This window comes from Alternaria incomplexa (assembly GCF_024043165.1).
Source record: "Alternaria incomplexa strain BMP 0042 chromosome Unknown scaffold_11, whole genome shotgun sequence".
NCBI classification, from domain to species: Eukaryota; Fungi; Ascomycota; class Dothideomycetes; order Pleosporales; family Pleosporaceae; genus Alternaria; species Alternaria incomplexa.
The window spans coordinates 1,260,323-1,279,307 of record NW_026249860.1 but is presented as its reverse complement, the minus strand read 5'-3'; the positions used below and the strand labels follow the sequence as shown (position 1 = coordinate 1,279,307).

General features: G+C 55.1%; 5 protein-coding genes across 5 annotated transcripts; 1 reads left to right on the top strand and 4 right to left on the bottom strand.

The window, feature by feature from the left end:
• Positions 1-2,784: 2,784 nt before the first annotated feature.
• On the top strand, positions 2,785-5,616 carry J4E90_007824 (uncharacterized protein; the record flags this gene model as incomplete). Its single annotated transcript, XM_051437355.1, has 2 exons — positions 2,785-4,908; positions 4,954-5,616. 2 exons carry the CDS (start codon positions 2,785-2,787, stop codon positions 5,614-5,616), a joined length of 2,787 nt encoding a protein of 928 aa, XP_051289101.1.
• A 1,760-nt stretch (positions 5,617-7,376) lies between these two features.
• Positions 7,377-7,604, bottom strand: J4E90_007823 (uncharacterized protein; the record flags this gene model as incomplete). The annotated part of the gene is made up of 1 exon (XM_051437354.1): positions 7,377-7,604. One exon carries the CDS (start codon positions 7,602-7,604, stop codon positions 7,377-7,379), a length of 228 nt encoding a protein of 75 aa, XP_051289100.1.
• A 551-nt stretch (positions 7,605-8,155) lies between these two features.
• On the bottom strand, positions 8,156-8,874 carry J4E90_007822 (uncharacterized protein; the record flags this gene model as incomplete). The annotated part of the gene is made up of 2 exons (XM_051437353.1): positions 8,156-8,556; positions 8,820-8,874. The coding sequence occupies 2 exons, from the start codon at positions 8,872-8,874 to the stop codon at positions 8,156-8,158; spliced, it is 456 nt and encodes a 151-aa protein (XP_051289099.1).
• A 5,107-nt stretch (positions 8,875-13,981) lies between these two features.
• Positions 13,982-15,254, bottom strand: J4E90_007821 (uncharacterized protein; the record flags this gene model as incomplete). The annotated part of the gene is made up of 3 exons (XM_051437352.1): positions 13,982-14,911; positions 14,991-15,156; positions 15,214-15,254. The coding sequence occupies 3 exons, from the start codon at positions 15,252-15,254 to the stop codon at positions 13,982-13,984; spliced, it is 1,137 nt and encodes a 378-aa protein (XP_051289098.1).
• Positions 15,255-16,180: 926 nt separating this feature from the next.
• Positions 16,181-18,892, bottom strand: J4E90_007820 (uncharacterized protein; the record flags this gene model as incomplete). The annotated part of the gene is made up of 2 exons (XM_051437351.1): positions 16,181-16,908; positions 16,957-18,892. The coding sequence occupies 2 exons, from the start codon at positions 18,890-18,892 to the stop codon at positions 16,181-16,183; spliced, it is 2,664 nt and encodes an 887-aa protein (XP_051289097.1).
• Positions 18,893-18,985: the final 93 nt, after the last annotated feature.

Here is an 18,985-nt window from a genome sequence, read left to right as displayed (position 1 = left end):
GAGAGACAGCTTCCCGTGAGAGATTACTGGGGAGAGCCACCCGGTATGTTATACATTAGCGGCTTCTCTTCAAAGACGAATGGGACGCGACTAGTCCCCACACCCAGGACGCAGCTTCCAAGACTTCACGCACGGTATCTGTCTAAATCAGTACTTGTCGCAAATCGATAACGAGGACTACGTATGTAACCTAGATCTGGCGGCGCTTTACCCCATCTCGAAAGCCTTTGTGGATGTTCGAAAACGATTGCGCAAACCGATGAGCCAATCGCCTAGAGGGCAGGGCCAAGCCGTGTCTCACCAGCCCTGGATGGTTTAGCCTGAGACCAACGGCCCTTCCCTTGCAAACCAGTCCCCTGCCTTCCTTTTTCTCCATGTACGCTGCCGCCTTTTGTCTCGGGGGTTTGACAGTACCGTGTTGCTCCAGATGACCGCAAGCGTGCCCGCAAGGAGGCTGAACTGTCGCGACGCGCAGCAGCGCTGGTGTCCTGCACGCAATCTGGCAAGAACGGTTCAGCGCGGATCGTCATGAGCGCGTCGCGCCAGATGGGGCAGCGGAAGACGGCCTCGTCATCCCTGTCAACGGTGCGATGTGTAGTCTGTTCCAGGACGGCTGCGTGAAAGATGTGTATCCAGAGGCACAAACTTCGCAGCGGCGTAGCTTGACTCTTTCTTTCTTTCTTATAGCTGGCCAGCGGCCACAGGGCGCGCATGCATAGACACGTAGCACTCGCCCGGTGGTCTTCCTCACCGTATGCTACGCGGAGCCAGTCGAGACAGTCGACGATCGGGAGCGGGCCGCGACTCGGCATAGCCCCCAATGGCATTCACGAGCGTCCGCTAGATGCAAGTGTCTGCTCTCATGGCGCAGATGTGCCGCTAATTCGCAGCGAGTGACACTCTGGGCCGTGTAGAGGCGGAGGTTAGCCGGTGTGGCCAGGTCAGCTGTCGTGCCGGCGTGATGGGTGCTGCTGTGTAGGAGTTGTAGCCGTTCGGTGAAAGTTTGCGCTAGTATACTTGTGGAGCCGCGCTGCTTCGTTCGCTTAAGTAAGCCACTTGGATGCCATCGCCAGCGACATCGCGATGCACCATTCGCGATCCTAGCTCACCCTGCTAGCAAAGGTTAGTCTTTCGGAAAGATTGTCCGCGCAATTTGGACAACCCCAGCGCAAGCATGCATATCGATGCGGAAGTCGAGACTCTCCGACCCGCCAGCGAGCTTGAGTCAGTAGCCAAGTAGAACTCCGACGTACCTTGACATCAGCATATACCTCTGCAGTCTGTACATGCAACAATCGAATATCGCTGTTCAGCGCGGGTTCGCATCTTCCAAGGTTCAGTCACGTCGCGAACAAAGCCATTCTTTTTGAGAAATTGGGTTCGCGCTAGCTCTGATCCAACCCTGGACCTCTAAAAAAGGAACGAAACATGCTGATTCCACGACCAGCCACACGATATATTCCGATGACTGAACATCCGGCATGAACCATCAAAGCTTGCGGTGACTGACCTGAGTCGTGGTAGACATACGTTGCTTTCAGCAGCTCCCGAGGTCTGCTCAACATGTCGCATCACCCTGGATCTTTTCTCGGCCCGTGAACACCGTATATCTCGGTGACTCGCGTATGTCACTCCGAAATCGAATGTATCCTGATACATCGGCCACTGCTCATTGCCCGTTAGCTGCGGCCGTGATACTACTTCAAACCAAGGGTGCTTACTTACGTCTTCCCTACGTCTATGGTGTAGTCGCATTTGCGTATATATTAGTTTCCTCATGTAGTAAAGATCCGTGCAACACGTTGGGCTTTCCCAGTCCGTACATAGCAAGGACGCGTGACATGGATTCTTCGCACCAAATGAATTTGTGTAAGTGAGCACTCCCTTGGAACATCAAACGAAGTCATGATCCTTTGTCCTGTTTGCCTAACTGATTCCGACCTTCTGACAACACCTTAGTGATTCTACGAATCGCCAAGACTTCATATCCCGCGAAGTAGCTCTGTAGTCCGATGTCCCAGCGTCTCCGCGGACCCGAGCAAAGCAGTCAATGGTCATGATCCCATCATCGTATTTCTCCAGTGGCATCGACTTGATAGAAACATGTGCGCGCGCCGATGGAAACATGGTCGGAGGGGCCCTGCATCACGGACTCTGGGAGACCGAGGCTGGACCAATTGGCTAACGCTAGTTTTCGTCCGCATCTCCAAAGTATCGACCAGAATTCAGCGCATCGCGTCGCGCGTAGCACCACTTGAACACATCGTCCACTGACCGAATTCGCGTGCTCAGACTTCCTACGCGACAACCGCGGACTAGAAAGAATTGCCTACCGTGCCGTCGTCGAGGCAAGAGCCCGGACCCGCGAAACGCCTGGCTGCGCCGCCAGCTCCATCCCGCGTACCTTCATGGCGACAGCGACAGCGTCAGGGAAATACATACCTCCATAAAGCCCCTATTGCTCGGCGCATCGAGCGCAGTCTGGGCGCATAGCAGATCCGGGTCGTGTGCCGCCTTGTGTCTAGGGGAGGCGAAATCTTTGCTCCCGTCAGTGTCCAAGACGACCGACGCTCTTCTCCAGCAGTCGCCCTGCATCCAAGCGTGCTAGGAGCTGCATCTGGAGTGCTCGGTGTATGTTTGTCGCCTGGACTATGAGGTGAATAGGCTCGTGGCTCTTCGTGTGTGATATTGGACATCGGCCGTTAGCGTCCCTCTCATTGAGATTCTCGCGATCCTCCACCCTCTGCCTCAGCACCTTCCACCACCCCCACGCCTCTCAACGACATGTCGGACAGCGAGTCGGACCAAAACACGGCTCAACTCGAGCCGGAGCTACGCGAGATGAAGCTGGAAGGCGCGACCTCGGGAGGAGCAGGTGAGGGCAAGAGCACCACGCAGGTGAAAGTGGAGGGAGATTCGCTCGACCGCGCGTCCACGCCTCTCGCCATACCTCCCAGGCTCAAGACGCGATCCAAGTCTCAGTCGCCCATGGCAAAACACGAGCTCAATACTCCGTCACCCGGCAGCGGCCAGGAAGAGATCGTTGGGGGAGATATTACGCTGAAGATGGAACCCGGCAAAGCCCCCAAGCTCTCACGCTCCGCCTCCCAAAAAGTCGTCACTCGCCCACCGCCGCTATACATCGACCTCCCCGACTCGACCGATGCCGCCAAAGAAACCTTCGTCGTCCTCCCAGAATGCACCTACGCGAACAAGACCATCGGCACGACCGACCCTGCGCTCGAATGCGACTGCCAGGAAGAATACGACTCCACGACCAAGACCAACCATGCCTGTGGCGAAGACTCCGACTGCATCAACCGTGCGACAAAGATGGAGTGCTTGGGCGACTGCAGCTGTGGGCGGAAATGCCAGAACCAGCGCTTTCAACGGAAACAATACGCAGACGTCACGGTTATTAAGACAGAGAAGAAGGGCTTCGGTCTTCGCGCCAACAAGAATATGGCTCCCGGCGATTTCGTCTTTGAGTACATCGGCGAGGTCATCGACGAGCGCACCTTCCGCCGTCGCATGGGCCAATACGATGAGGAGGGCATCAAGCACTTCTACTTCATGTCTCTGACCAAGGGCGAATTTGTAGATGCGACCAAGAAGGGTAATCTTGGTCGTTTCTGCAATCACTCGTGCAACCCGAACTGTTTCGTCGACAAATGGGTTGTTGGGGACAAGCTGCGTATGGGCATATTCGTGGAGCGCAACGTCAAGGCAGGCGAAGAACTCGTCTTCAACTACAACGTCGACCGCTACGGTGCAGATCCGCAGCCCTGCTACTGTGGAGAGCCAAACTGCAGTGGTTTTATCGGCGGAAAGACACAGTCCGACAACGCGACAAACCTCAATAATGACACGATTGCGGCGCTCGGAATCGATGATGGTGTTGGTTGGGGTACGGCAGTCGCCAAGAAGCCCCGCAAGAAGAAGGCCAGCGAGGATGACGAGGAATACATCAGCGACTTGCAGCCACGCGAGCTTGAAGAGGACGCAGTCAACAAGGTCCTGACAGCTCTGCGCAGCTGCGAAGAGAAATGGATTGCTGTCAAACTTCTCAGCCGCATGCAAACCGACAACGAGAGAATCGGCCATCGCATTGTCCAATTCCACGGTTACGAGTTCTTGAAGACAACCTTGAACAAATGGAAGGAAGATCATAACGTTGTTCTGCAAATACTGGATATTCTACACAGGCTGCCACGCATTACCCGCAACAAGATCCAAGACTCTGGAATCGAAGATGCGGTGAGCAAGGTGAAGGACTGCGGAGAGGAACGAGTAGAAGAGGCTGCGAAGAAGCTATTGACCGCATGGAGTAAGCTGGAGATTGGCTACCGGATACCGCGCTTGAAGAGAGATCCGAACGCTGGCACGCCAGCTCGAACAGAGAATCATTTCGAACGACGCGAGAGAGGTCGTGAGCGATCTAGGTCTAGGTCAAAGTCACCATCTACGATTGCGCCCAAAGGCCCGTCTGCAGCAAACGTCCCGTCCGGTCCTCGCGGCGTGATAAATGCGCCTCGCGGTCCGGCTGGCTTCTTTGCTCCTGCGCGACCCGTCATGCGACCAAGACCGTTCAACGCCCTTCCCCAGGGTTGGTTCCAAGCAACAGCTGAGAATGGCTCGACATATTTCTACAACTCCAATGGCATCACACAATGGCAACGGCCGACGCAGCCTGCAGATGCCCCGCCTCCTCCGCCAAACAAAGCTAGAAGTGATACCCAGCTATTGCAAGACATCATATCCAGCATTACCTCGAACGGCACACCTACCGGGCCCTCCGCATCTACCACCCCACAGCCAGTAGCTAACGAGGATATGGAATCCAGTTCCGGTCGTGAAAAGTGGCGTACCCTGTCAAGAGAAAAACAGGAGAAGGTGTATGAAGCGACAGTGAGTAATTCCCAGTATCTCGTGAAGCATGTCTGACCTTCACAGCTTTCACCACACGTCATGACTGTGACAAGCCATTATCGCAAGAAGCTCGAAAAGACGGAAATCAAGAGACTCAGCAAAGAGGTTGCGCAGAAGCTTGTACGAGGGGACTACAAGTCTGGTCGCGTCAAGGATCCGACAGCCAAGATCAGTTCCAACCACGAGAACACCATCAAGAAATACGTGAAAGACTTCATGGACAAGGCCGTCAAGAAGAAGGAGGAGCGACAGAGACTCAAGGCTGCCCAGGGTGGTTCAAAATCCGACCTCACCAACGAGTCCCCCAGCACTCCACAAGCACCAAGCGGAGATGCCAACGACGCCTCTCCCACCGACTCCACATCCGACCTCAAGCGAAAGAGGGACGAAGAGACGCAATCCGGCTCACCAAAGCGAACAAGAACAAGTTCTGAAAACCAGGAATCAGCGCCGCCACCTCCGCCACCACCCCCCGCAACCACTGATGTCGAAGAGACCCTCACGCCCATGGACGAAACCTCCACCCTATCCTTCCCCGACGCAACCGAGCGAAGTACCCTCGGAAACAAGCCATCCCTCCAACTAGACGGCTACGGCAGCCCCATGCAACTCGCGACACCTCCGACTAACGGTTCTGGTGATCAGCGGTCTCGACCCGTCAATGGAGGCCAACAACAGCGCTCATAGTATACGATGAGTAAGGTATACTTTATTCGAGTTTATGTATTACAGCTCTTTTCTCAGATTCTTATTCTTTGTAATTCTTCGGTTCTGAAGTTCAATACGTTCGTTCGACCACATGGCTCGGATGGGGTAGTGCTAGCATCATATGGCGTTGGTGGGAAAAGATTAGTGGGAGCTGTGAGGGGAATCGGGGATTCATTGGAGAGTGGTGGGATGTGGAGGGGTGGAGATACGTATGTATTATGTTGGGAATTGGAATCAAGAGAGATATCTACATCCGTTCTCTGTACTGTGCGTATGTTTGTGATGCCTTAGTTTTAGGCTCGTCCACCGCATTCAATGACAATAGCCCACCTCTTTCACCTTCACTTTTACAAAACGCAAAAACTTTCCTTCCTATTGTACCACGACCGTCTATTGTACCCAGCCATCTCAATAAACCGCGCACAATTCTCAAGCGCAGGTACCATATATAAAGACTACAACCCGTCCTCCCGCTCTCATCCTCTATCTCACACACCATCTTACCTACTACATATCCAATTTTCACACTTCCACAACAAACCAACAAACCACTTACCGACTACAAGAACATGTCACCCACTCAGTCATCATCACACCTGGTGGCTTGCCACCCACAAGCACTTCCCCGTGAGCTCACTGCCCCACCTCAAAACCAGCCTGGCGCCTACAACCCGCTCTCCCCCGACTTCTTCTGGGACACAGCCTACACCTTCCCCGCCCCCATGGCAATTACACCCCTCCCCGTGGTCATCAAAGTCACCCACAAGCCCACAATGTCGACGGTAACCCACACCGCTGCCAGTGCCGCCACCCTTCCCCGCGCCCCGCGTAGTCGGCATACCAGCCCTGGCAGCTTCCGCGCGCAGCCTGCTAAAGGCGCTGTATTCGGCAACGCTCGCAGACCGCCGCCCGCAAACCCTTGGGGTGGTGATGTCTTCGCCAGGATCAAGGCTGATGATGAGGTTGTGAGGGAGCGGGCGAAGGGGGAGAGTGAGAAGGAGGGGGGTTTATTCCGTCCGAAGATGACGCAGACGTGGAGGGTTGGGGGTGGGGAGGTGGTCGTTGAAGTGTTTGAGGAGGAGAAGGGGGAGTGAGATGGGTTGGCCTGGGATGGGATGAAATGAGTGGATGGGGAATTGGTGACCTGGTAGGCGCTGGCTTGCTTTGAGATGAACAGCTGAAGGGGGTCTGAAGAGTTATATAGCTTCCCAATGAATTCCTCTTCAAACACTTGCTTACTTCCCAACAACCTTATCCCCAACCGCCTGCGCCATCATTCCCGCATTAGCAACACTACTCTCCAGCGTCCCCGCCACCCTCATAAAACTCACAGCCAAAACCTCCAACCCCTTCTCCTCACACAGCCTCCACGCATTGAAACCCCACCGGTCCTTCAAATCCTGCATTTCGCCCTGCTTCCCCTGTACCGCAGCCGTATACTGATTCTGCATCTCACGAAGATCTTCGGGGCGGACTTCAATCTTACTGGACGCGCGCGCGAGGATGAATACATAGCGATGCGGGCGTCGCGAGATGTAATTGGGGAGAGGCGCAGGGCGCACGTAAGGCGAGCGTATGGCGGCGGAGTGGTGCGAGAGTGTGCCGGTGGAGTCGCAGGACAGGTTTGTAATGAGCCAGTGGCGTACCTGGCCGAAGGAAGTGTCGTTGTTTGTCATGAGGTCGGGGTCTACCATTATCAAAACGAGGTTATCCAGGGTCTCGCTGGGCTGGGTACAACGTCAGTTGACGTAGTACGCGAGATCAGTGAGAATGCTCACTGCGGGATCGAGGAAGACTTTTGGTTCTTCTTTCGTGTCGGCGTTGGCTAGTTCTTTGCCTGGTGTGTCGAGTTTTGTGTTTGGCCATTCTAGAGCTAGGTCGTAGGAAAGGTTGATGGTGTCTGGAAGGACGTCTGGAATGACTTTGTGCTCGAGTAGAGCTTGCTTTGTTATTTGCGTGTTCGCCATGCTGTAATATCCTGAGTAGTTGTGCAATGCGTAAAGCTATGTAGAGTTGCAGTAGTCTCAACGCAAAGTACCTCGTCCAAGTATTATACCTACCAGCAGCCGCATATGCCGGGGGAAAGCGCGCATTACGAGTATTCACGCATCATGCATCATTGCTTTGGGGAGCGATCCGCTCTCGTGACTGCGCAGCCGAGTCGTTGTGACCGATCTGATGTGCTTGGTGGACTTTCTTTGGTCAGTTGACGCGGATGCGCATGTAAAACGGCATGCTGGATCGCCGTTGTGGTACGATTGTAGAGATGACGTTGTTATGACACGCATGAGATACGCTATGGACCGGGGCGGAGTGCTAGCCCCAATTCAGGACCATCGTCACCCAAACACTGCACGCCCGAGGAAAAGACGAGTAGACACATGCAGTCATAGTGATGAGAGTTTAGGCTCTCAATATGAGCTTCCACTTCCGTGATACATCGCGCTCGGCCGCAGCTGGTTTCTGCACTTCGCTAGAGCACCCATTCTGCCGCATGCTCCTTCACCTCAGAAAACCTCTACAGCACAGGTCGACGAATACCCCCAGGCACTTCCTGTGGTTGTCTCTGATCCCCAGCCAGTGCCACTAGTGGTCCCATAGCCGGGGCTTCGTATCTATAACTTGGTGGCAGTTCTTTGGCCGGCTCGTGATACCCCGTCTCCTCCCTCATATCCTTCTTCTTCTTCTTCTTCTTCTTCTTCTTCTTCTTCTTCTTCTTCTTCTTCTTCTTCTTCTTCTTCTTCTTCTTCTTCTTCTTCTTCTGCGTCCTTATTCCGATCAAGATACCTATAGCAACCAGCGCGATGACACCGATAGCCGCGCCCACACCAATGCCAGCTTTTGCACCTGTCGACAAGGTACCGTTATCGTTGTTCGGGGCTGGCGCGGTAGACGAAGGGCTGAACGAAGTAGACGAGCCTGTCACAAGAGCACTGCTGGTAGAAGATGGAAGAGAGGAAGTTGTGACAGCCCCTACAAACTCAGGTTCGACCTGATATTTCGCCAGACGTGGATCACTGCAGCAAGCACTTGAATTCCCGCAGCACCACCAATCCGACGTAGCGCTCCCATCACAAGGCGTGACTTCGACATCGTTTTTCCGTTGCTCTGCCTGTAGATAAGCTATAAGCTATTCGCGTTCTTTCACGTTAAAAGATGCCCGAGTTCTCGTCTTGACTTACTGCACTCGAACACACATCCTGGCAGCCCCCCGCTTCCCAGTTGGAGAGTGTACATGATTCGCGCCAGAAGACGCCGGGACCAGAAAGGCAAAGACCGTTCGGAAGGCACTCGTCCCACTCCGCGCAACGGATGTGGCTGAGCGGATTGGATGTGTCGTTGGAGCAGGGTTGGTATCGCGTGTCGTCCTGCGAGCCGCCGTTGGGCCAGAAACATGTTTGTGCGCTGCCAAGTGCGAGAAGAGAGAAGAAGAGTGGTATGCGCGGGGACATGCTGTGCTGTGCTTGGTGTTGGACGAGCTGGTAAGGCACTGAAGTAAACAAGGTCGACACACCTAAACTGAGAGGGTGTCGACGCCTTGTTATGCTGGGTGCTTGTTACTGAAACATACTTTTAGGATTGGAACAATGTCAGCTTGATTGGCCAGCGCATTCTACTGGGCTCATGAGGCTAACTGAGCTGATTGCATAATGTTCAGTAATCTAGCTTGCTCACAAGTCACCTGGCGAAAGATGTACTCTGGTTTTGTACGCCCCGTACCCACCAGGCTAGCAGTGCCTCGCGATCCGTAGACTAGTAAGCCACTTGTGCGGCAAAGATGCAGCCCCTACGCTAAATTTCGTGGCGGAGTAGAACTCAATAACAGCGCGGCGTTCAGCACTTGATCCTCATTGACTAGAATGCCAAGCAGTAGCTTCACAGCTAAGTATCAAGTCGGGCCATTGTGGTTAGATGTGATGATGATAAGACGCCTGGAAGTGAGGAAAGATGGATTGGGTGAAGACACTGTGCGCGAAGTCGTACTCTGGTACCGTCACCTCCATACCATGGTACACTTAATGACCCATCGCAACGAGCAACTTACAACTTCCAAAATCTATATATACCTATACAATTAGGTCCTCTCGAAAAAAGAGAAGTATCGTCATCATTCGTTAACACAAGAGCTTGGGTAAGGACAACCATTGGAAAATGACTAATCACAGAGAAGGGAAGCAACAATAGCATATGATTTGAGAAGATCATTGATTCTACTAAGAGAGCCATCGTCTACATAGAAGCAAGCACCCAAAGCAAGATCCATCCACATCCAACCCATCATCACATCATCAACACCACGCATACCCCCAACCTACCGTTTGCAACAACCAAAGGAAAAAGAATGGACTTACACATCGTTGCGTCCCAAGCATCTAGTTCATCTCCCACTCCCCATCCCTCCCCTCCCCAAACCAAAGGAAGGCGAGAAAAGAAAGAGCAGTCGACTATCCAGGCAGCACCACGAGGAGGCGCAAGGGTCCGACTTCTACCGCCCGTCCCCCTCTTGCGATCGCCTGGCACGCCCACCAGCGACCCATTTTCTCCTTGTGGCAAACACTCTTTGCATCCTGCCCGAAGCCCGTCAACCAAAGTTGAACGTTATCAGGTCCGCAATAGCAGTCTGCCCCTCGCTACATCGCAGGTAGTCAACGCCGCAACAAAAAAAGAAGCGACGCGTGTACCGCGGGACACCTCGCTTCATCGTCCCCGACCGAAGTAGGAAACAAACAGCAAGACCGGAACACTTTTCGCTTCCTCCCGGGCCAGTTCAAAAGATGAGCCGGCGCAGTCCACGCTAGCAGTCCCCCGCTAGGTTGCAGCAGCTGAAGCCACAAAAAAGAGTGGCCAGCGCGCAGACAGTGAAGACCTTGGGCCGTCAGCTGGATGAGGCGACATTGCAAGGCCGGAGACATTTTCTCGCTTTCTCCCTGACCCGAACAACAAGTTGCCTACAGTTCGTCGCCGACAGCTCGCCGCTAACAACAAAGTCGTCCGCAGCAAACGTCAACAACAGGTCGTGACAAGCATTCGTCGTCTGGGTCAAGTCGCGATAGCAGTCTGCCACGCATACCCCGTAGTCAAAACTCCGCCGCACACGAGAGCAACAGGTAGATTCCACGGGGGTGCCTCGCCCCATCCCGTACAGTGATGAGGACAGAGCTCGGCGAATGGTAAAGCCCAGTCACTCCATAAAGAAGCAAGCGGCTGCGTTTACCAAAGAAGAGACCGTTGTCACACCGGATACCTAAGCACCGCTGATCCGTAAAGGGGCAGTGAGAAGATAGAAACAAGCCGGCGTAGTAACAGTCCAGGACGACTTTTTCGATGTTTTTTTGTCGATTTTTTCGTTTTTTGTGATGGTAGGCCGAACCAACGTGTTTTGCAGGCACGCGGGCAGGATACCAAACACGGGATGTTCGATATGCCATCAGATGGCAACACGAACGAAAGGGTACTAGCCATTGATACGAGAGGGATCTCAAAGACCCTTCGCGGTCGTTCCCCCACACTGTAGTGCCCGTAAGGGCGATTCCAATAAAATTCTCGATAAAGTTTGACACAATAAGTTCAACACGATAGGTTTTTCCACGAATGTCCACGCGACCCTGTCGATCGGTCGTCAACGGTTAGCCCACGGACTCTCTAAGAGAGAATCCCATGGGCCATCCGTCAATCTGTTGTCAACAGTCCACGCATGGACGGGAACACCCAACGAACAGGCCGTCGCACACATGCGGCGACAGCCCATTCGCGAGGACAGAGACTGTCCTCCGAAGGGAGGCGGGTGCTTGTATGCAAGTTGAGCCAGGGACCATTACGGTCTGTCAGAGAACCCCAACCATCTACTCCAGACAAGAGCAGAGGCCGGGAGAACTCAATATCTGTTAGGATCTTCCGCACTCGGCAACTTCTAAAAAAAGTGCCACTGGCGACGGGGTTACGCGAACGTTCCCTGCAGTACAAGTCCGCGTGTCGGTATCTCGACGGCAACGTATTCGGTCGGACGGAAGGATGGACGGATGGACGTAAACGGGCTGGCTGTATCCAGACGGCGCAGGTAAACTCGAACGAAGCGGACAGATCCGAAGGATGCAGGGCGTACCTGAAGGCGCGGGCGTACCCGAAAGTAAGATGTAACATCGGGGCTCAAAGGCGGGACTCGGAAAGGCAGCAGCCGGGGAGATGAAGGAGGCAGCAGAAGAAGACGAGATGATGAGAAGGATGGAAGGAAGTGCTTCCACCTTCTCCCCGTCCCCTGCCCACCACCTCCCTGACCAACCCATTTGCACAATGGCCAAGACATCGGGGGACATGCGGTAGAGGGTGCCTGTAAGCAAAATTGCCATGGACCATGCGGTCTATCGGAGGCTTCTGCGAGGAAGCCTCCATATCGCAGGCATCTTCCACGCTCGCCTCCCTGAACAGGGTGACACTGGTGGCGGGGATACGGCGAACCGTTTCCCTTGCTGACAGGTTCTCATCGCGAAGCATTTTTTGGCGGGCAGGTGAAGGAAGCAGCAAGAAGAGGGTTGAGTGAGACCGTGTTTCCACATTCTCACCACCTTGTCCCTGCCGCCTGCTCCACCCACCCTGTGAGGAAAGGATACTCTACCTGAAACCAGTAAGGCGAGCGAATCGGTAGGGGAGCCAAACTCGAGCCAAAAGGAACGGAAGGAGGACAAGGAGCAAACCAGTCTCAAACCCGGGAACACAAAATGAGGTAGACCAAAAGTACTCCGAAGAGTTTGACACAAAAGCGCGAAGCAAGCCATGGCTGACCGTGAAGGGAGAGCTTAGGTGCAATCGCAGTAGTACACCCTCCCGTCATGCTAGTCTGGGAAGTGGGTAGATGCGAGGACACAGAAGAAGAGGGAACCAGAAAAAGGTGGAGAGGCGATGTTTCCACCTCCTCCCTACCTCTTTCCCGCTGCCTCCCCTCCACCTCCCCCACCCACCCATATCCCAGACCAGCTTACGGTCGAGGGCGACTCGGCCATGACATGCGCACATGTTTAGGCCTGAAGAGAGGAAGTGACTGTAGCCAAAAGAATGCCATGGACCGTAAGGTCTGTCGGAGACTTCCAAGGAAGCATCGATATCGCAGGCTTCTTCCACACTCGTACATCTGAAAAGACGACACTGGCGGCGGGGAATACTCCCTTTGACTAACAGACTCCTCTGTCCGTGTGACACCAAAGGTGATAATAATCGCGGTCGACTGCAGTCGCCGTAAACATGCCGGAGCAGAAGCTGCGCGCCTCAGCTCATCAGGAGCTTACCAACCGGTATCTCGACAGTCTCTGTAAGGTTACTCATGCCCTGCCAGCAACAAGGAGGACCTGTCATCGGTTGTCCTCGTCGACAACGCGCACAAGAAACAGTAAGAGAAGCCTTGACTTCCTACATATGCTTGGACTGCCGTGAAAGGGACGCATGCGCTCGCGTCAATGAACCACGGACGGTTGACGTCTGCTGTAGCGCTAAGGCCACTATCTGTTGGTATCTTCCACGCGCGACAACCTGAGAAGGCGACACCGGTGGCGGGGAGTACTCCCTGGCGTGAGGTTGTGCGTCCCCCTCATGGCTGTCTGTCCGCTACACCAATGGTGTTTGCAAGACTCGTAGGACTCGGAGGAGGGAGTGGAGAAGGAGGACTCATCGCGCGGCATCGATCGTGGTGTCGGCTGGCAACTGCGGTCGATGGTGCGGCGATGTGGTCGGGATGGCATGAGATGGCGTGATAAAAAGGTGGAATCAAGCGCCGCTCGACGAAAAAAAGTGATGCATGGAGAAAAAGAAGTGTGAGAATCCCTCAGACGGTGAAGTGAGGGTAACAAGGCCAGGAAACTGTTGCTGGAAGGAAGGTGTGTCACGTATCGAGGTGTGTATGTGTGCCTGTGGTGGTTGCCTGGCACGACGCTAGACACCAGTAAATAGCACCACGTATCAATCATAAAAGGAGAAAATGGGGAATACCAAGCTACTCTGTGTAGAGAATGTGCGGAAAGCCAACCATGGTACCGATGCCACATCCGGCGTAGGACGACCCGTTTCAGGGCCAGACGAACAGTGTTGCTAGAACTGAGCTGTGAGCATGGCCAGTCTCCGTAGTACTTCTCGTATCACCGTGAAGCTCGGAGGCCATGTAGTCGCAAAGCCAGGCGTGTTCGTCCTTGGAAGCCGTTGGCCGGATGGTGGTGGGGTACATTCATGACTGTCTTGGCCTATAGTCTCGTTTCGAATTTACCTAGGTGGACGGACGGTTGAACCGGACAAGCTCATTCGACGAATTCCAGGAAATCCGGTGTAGCACAAGTCCGGTCGGTGGTCCGCTCGTCGAAAACTAATCGCTATCTCCTAGAAGTTCAGCGAGCTCCGCTTCTTCTTCCGCTGTCATCATGCCCTCTTTGCGCTCGGGTTCCTTGTCCTCTTCCTTACCGAGACGCTCGTCTTCGGCCTCTTGGATGGCCTTGGCAAGCTCTTGAGGCTTGAGGCTCCACTGTCTGACTGTAGCGTCAATGCTCACGCTAATCACGCGTTGGCCTAGCAGAAGAAGGCCAGTGACCTCTTCAAAATGCCCACTGAAAGTGTGATGCAGCTTGCCGCTGCTCTTGTCCCACACGCGAACCTCTTCGTCTCTGCATACGGAGACCAGCCAACCGCCATCCTCGTCGATGGCAACATCGCGGACGAAATCAGGGTGCTCGAATGTCGAGTCCTCTTCCCACTCACGGCCTCTGGAGAGACACTTGGCCGTCTTGTCTGCTGAAGCTGTCCATAGATCGCCGTCTGAATCGAAGTGTAGGGCGTCGATGCTTGTCTCGTGAGCGATGATGGGCGACGGTTCAACCTCAGAGGCTGACGTCAGCCCGATGGTCCACCGTCTGATCTCTCGGTCACTTCCAGCGCTGAAGATCGTAGCAGTCTCTTTGCTGGGCTCGTAGTCGGCCGGGTCTAGCGCAAGAGCGAGAATCCCTCGTGTGTGTCCCTTTAGTGTATGTAGCTTCGAGCCCGTGGCGACGTCCCAAACGATGATGCTGGCATCTTGTGAAGCCGACACCATGACCTCTTTGCCGTGTAGCGTGAATGCTATGACGGCCTTGACGAAGTCGCTGTGGCCTTGGAAGCGCTTGGCGGGCTTGCGCGTAGAGAGGGTCCATGACCAGATAGACTTGTCCCAGCACCCCGCAAACAGCGTGTCGGATTTTGGGGAAACGGCAACGGACGTGAGAGGGGCAACGGGCCCTGTGAAGGTGGCAGCGACCTTATTAGTCTACAAGGGGAGCTGTCAGCGATGACCTCATAGCTGAAGTGAAGCCACAAGGCGGCTGAGAAACGGAGGTCTGACCGACTTCAATGTTGATGCGCTTCACGTTGCCGGCTGCTTCGGCAACGTAGATGTGATTCCCATCGTGCGGGTCCGCGGTGAGTGCGAGGATCTTGGAGGGGAGCTTGAGGGGGTTGCCCTTGGTGTTCTTGGACTTGGCAGCCTTGCGAGCTGTCTCCTCGAGAGAGGAGCTACATGCTATCAGCTAAAGTAAAGGAAGATGGATGTAGATGGATGGAAGCCCATACGTCGTTTGGAAGTAGTGACCTGGATCGTTGGAGCGCGACATGATATAGGGTGGGAGGAGCGGTGACGGCCGGCAGGATTGTGTGACGGGCAGTGGGTCACGTTGGGCGTGTGACCAGCGACCCCGCTATTATGACTCCGTCCGTGGGCCGAAAGAAGCCTCCAGTAGCGGCCACATCACCGAGCTACCTCATGCAAGGGCGAAACTGAGCAGGTGGCAGTACACGTTGTCATCAAGACGAAACTTGACACAGTTACAACGCATTGGAAATTCTTACGACTCTGACCATGCCCAAGGCAGCACCTAGGCAGCATCTTCGTCCCTAACACGTGATCGCTCGAGCTCATTGTTGAGATGGAACCGAAATCACGGTACCAGAATCGAGGGAAGGAAGCTACTCGAAACTTGGACATTCAATAGACTCCTAGGTCGTTTATTCTGGGCGGATGGTGAATTCATGCCCCTGAATGGATGACGTAGCCTTCGCAGCTTCTACCAGACCAGTCTCATCACCAAGCAACAAACAAAGACATTGATAACATAATAGAATTCATTTCGTCTCGTAGCGAGCAAGGATATAGTATTAGATGCTCTCGTATGTAGTGAAGACAATACCCAAAACGCCATATAGATCATAACAAAGGAAATCGTGTATAGTCATGTGTGTCGTGTGAGTCGAGCAGCGAAGCTCTTTCTGTAAAAAGCATGTGTAATGCAATCGTAAAGGTCGTTAAATGCGTTGTTCGTAAGAGTGAGGCGGTTATCCAAAACACGCCCATCATAACACTCAAAGGGGGGGATATCTCAAAGACATTCCAAGGGCACGTCTCATTACTTTTGTGGATCATAGTCCAGCAAAATGCGCCGAAAGACCAAATCATCTGCGATGCAATCATAAAATCGTGAGCGTGAGTATGGGTGTGCGTGCACATATAGTACAAGGTCGTGGTGTCGTGGTGTCGTGGTCGTTAAGAGGTTGGGTGGCCAGCAGAGGCACTGGCGGCGAAGTCGCGGATCGCCCATCGCCAGCCGCCTCGGTGTTCGCCGTTGTCGCGAAGGCCGCCAACCCAGCCTTCGACGCGTCGTCGCCAGATGGCTTCTTCGTCTTTCTGTCGCCGGATGAAGCCAGGGCCGACATCGAACTCCTCGCCCACAAAGGTTGGATCATCGGGGTTCGGTGTGCCGGTACCGCCCATGCCATTGCCACCGGCGACACTCTCATTGTCTTTGAGGTCGTCGAGGCCAGCGAATGGGTCTTCGTCTTCGTCTACTTCTGAAGGCGATCCAATGTCGTTCGATGGTCGAGGCGCCTTGAGCCAGGTCATCTTGACAGGATCGAACACCATGCGGCCCTCGTACTGGACTTGGCGTGGAACAGAGATTTGGGAAATCAAAGCAGGGCGTGGTGGAGACGGTACTGGGGCGGGCGCTGGGGGCTGGGCCAGCTTGGCCGCTCGCGACGAGAAGCTCCTCTTTTCTTGGCCGGCATGAATGGACGAAAGGGCAATGTGCGAGATCGATTGTGAACGATCATGGCTGCGGCTCATCTGGTTTCCGGGCGGGGCAAAGGTGGGCGTGCTCGCCGTGGTCAGGGCGAGGGTCGTAGTGGAAGTATTAGGGTGTGAGAACGAAACAAGAGCTTCCTCGTTTCCTTCCCAACGTTGCAAAGTTGGGTTGTAAATCATACCTTTCTCGTCTACACAGTGGTCAGTAGGAGCTGGGAAGTAATAGTGGGATGTTGTACTTTGTGTGTAGGGCTGCGTCATCTGCCTGATCAACTGCGGCTTCTGTCCTGAGCCTTTCTTCCTGTGAGCAGATGGACTGGTATGAGGGCTACGAGCGGCCACTTGGGCAGCCCAGCTAACGGGCCTGGAGGAAATGGGACCTTCTGCTCGAGACCTCGTACCTGCCAAGCGCTGCTCACGTGCGTTCCTGCTTGCTGCGGTGTCGCGAGCAAAGCGAGGAGTGTGGTCCATCTTTGGAGGACTACGCGGAGTCTGGGGCAGAGGCGTCGCCATGCGATCAGGCATCGGCAGACGTGAGTTGCTCGGCTGGTGGCGCAGCGACTTGTTGCTGGCGACATTGCGCGGCACCTTTTCGAATTGCTTCTCTTTGGAAGCTGAAGTAGGCAAGTCATCGAACAGGTCGAGCTCATGGCCGTCGCCAAAGTTTCGCTTTCGCTGAGGCTGTGTCAGCTTCTTTGGGGGTGGATGACGTGCAAGGGCAGAGGGAGCCTGATCACGTCTCACCCCAGCACGACTAGGCGTCTCGTTGTGGCCACCGCCAGACAGGCGCGAGTAGGAGCGCATCGAGGGAGACTGCGGTCGGCGAGGGTCAGAGTCGCGGCGAAGGTGGGCTTGCGAAGTGCTCTTGGACATGACGTGGTGCGATTGGGAAGAGGCCCCGCCAGCAGGGAGGAATGGCATGCGTGGTGGCTGACTGGTGTTGTTGTTGCGGAGGACAGGAGCAGAGCGCTTCGCGCGGAGCAGCTGTGCGCTGGTAGTAGTAGGCATGGTCCGAGTCGAGTTGGAAGTGGACGCGCCGCTTTCGTACACAGGGGTAAGCCTGGTGCGACTCGCGATGGAGGGCAGGGGCCTGGGTATCCGCGAGGTAGTGGGTCTGTCGGTGAAGGTGATGGTAGTAGCGGGACGAGCAGCGTGTGGGGCGGTGGTCTTGGTCGCGGGCTTCTTGACGACAATGTTCTTGTTGAGCGTCAGCTTCTGGCGGTCCAGGATCTCGCCATTGCCAAAATCGAAGCCATCCTCGAAGTCCTCCTCTTGGACCACGGGCTTGGCTTTGGGCGATGGTGCCAGTGCCTTGGGGCTCATAGGCGTGGGGCTGCTGAAGGGGGAAGGAGATAGTGGCGCAGCGATGGGCGATTGGGGCGGCGATTGGAACGGCTTCTGGGTAGGGATCGAGGTGGTTTGTGTGGACTGCGTCGGCGTGAGGGACTGCTCGCGCAATGGCAGTGGTGGAAGGAGCGATGGCTCTGCGGCTGGTGGTGCTGGTGGTTGCTCGGCTTTCTTGAGCTTGTCCAGACGCGCGCTGAAGTCCATGGGCTCGGTGGGCAGCACGAGGCCGCCCAGGTCGTCGTCTTCGCTCTCCATGGTCATGATGCTGCCTAGGCTGGGGCTCATGGCGGACACGGACGAGCTGCGTGCCCCGCGGGTGCCCTGTCGCGTGCCTGCGAAGCGGATGCCGAGCGAGCCCTCGCCCCAGTCGAAGTCATCGTCCTCTTCCGCCGGCGTGCGTGGCTTGGGCGCCTTCAGCTTCAGTCCTTCCTTCGCATTGGTGGGCAGCTCGAGGTCGTTGCCCCAGTCGTCGTCGACCTCGATCTTCTTGGTCGACTTCTTCTTGCCCAGCCTCTTGATCGAGCCGCCGAGGAGCGCCGACGATGGCACGCTCGTGGGGATGGGGATGCCGGCCTGCTTCGCGGCGGTCTTGATGGCGGATGTGTTGGTTGCTTGGTCGCCTGGCGTAATCAGAATCTGCCAGTCGTCATTGGATTCGGTCTCGGAGCGGACGCTCATGCGCGAAGAGAGTGAGTGGACGGTCGAGTTCTTGAACAGGAGGCCGTCGGAGCGGTCGTCGAAGTCGCCGTCGTCCCATGTCTCCATCTGGGTCGACTGCGAGGTGATGGAGGCGATGCGCGCCGCGAAGGAGCGGTTGTTGGCCGCCATGCTCGGTGGAGCTGTCGCGCGGATATCGCAGGTGCGGTGTAAGGTGGGTGTGCAGGATCTTCGCGCGAGGTACTGAGGTGGTTGGGCTGTGGG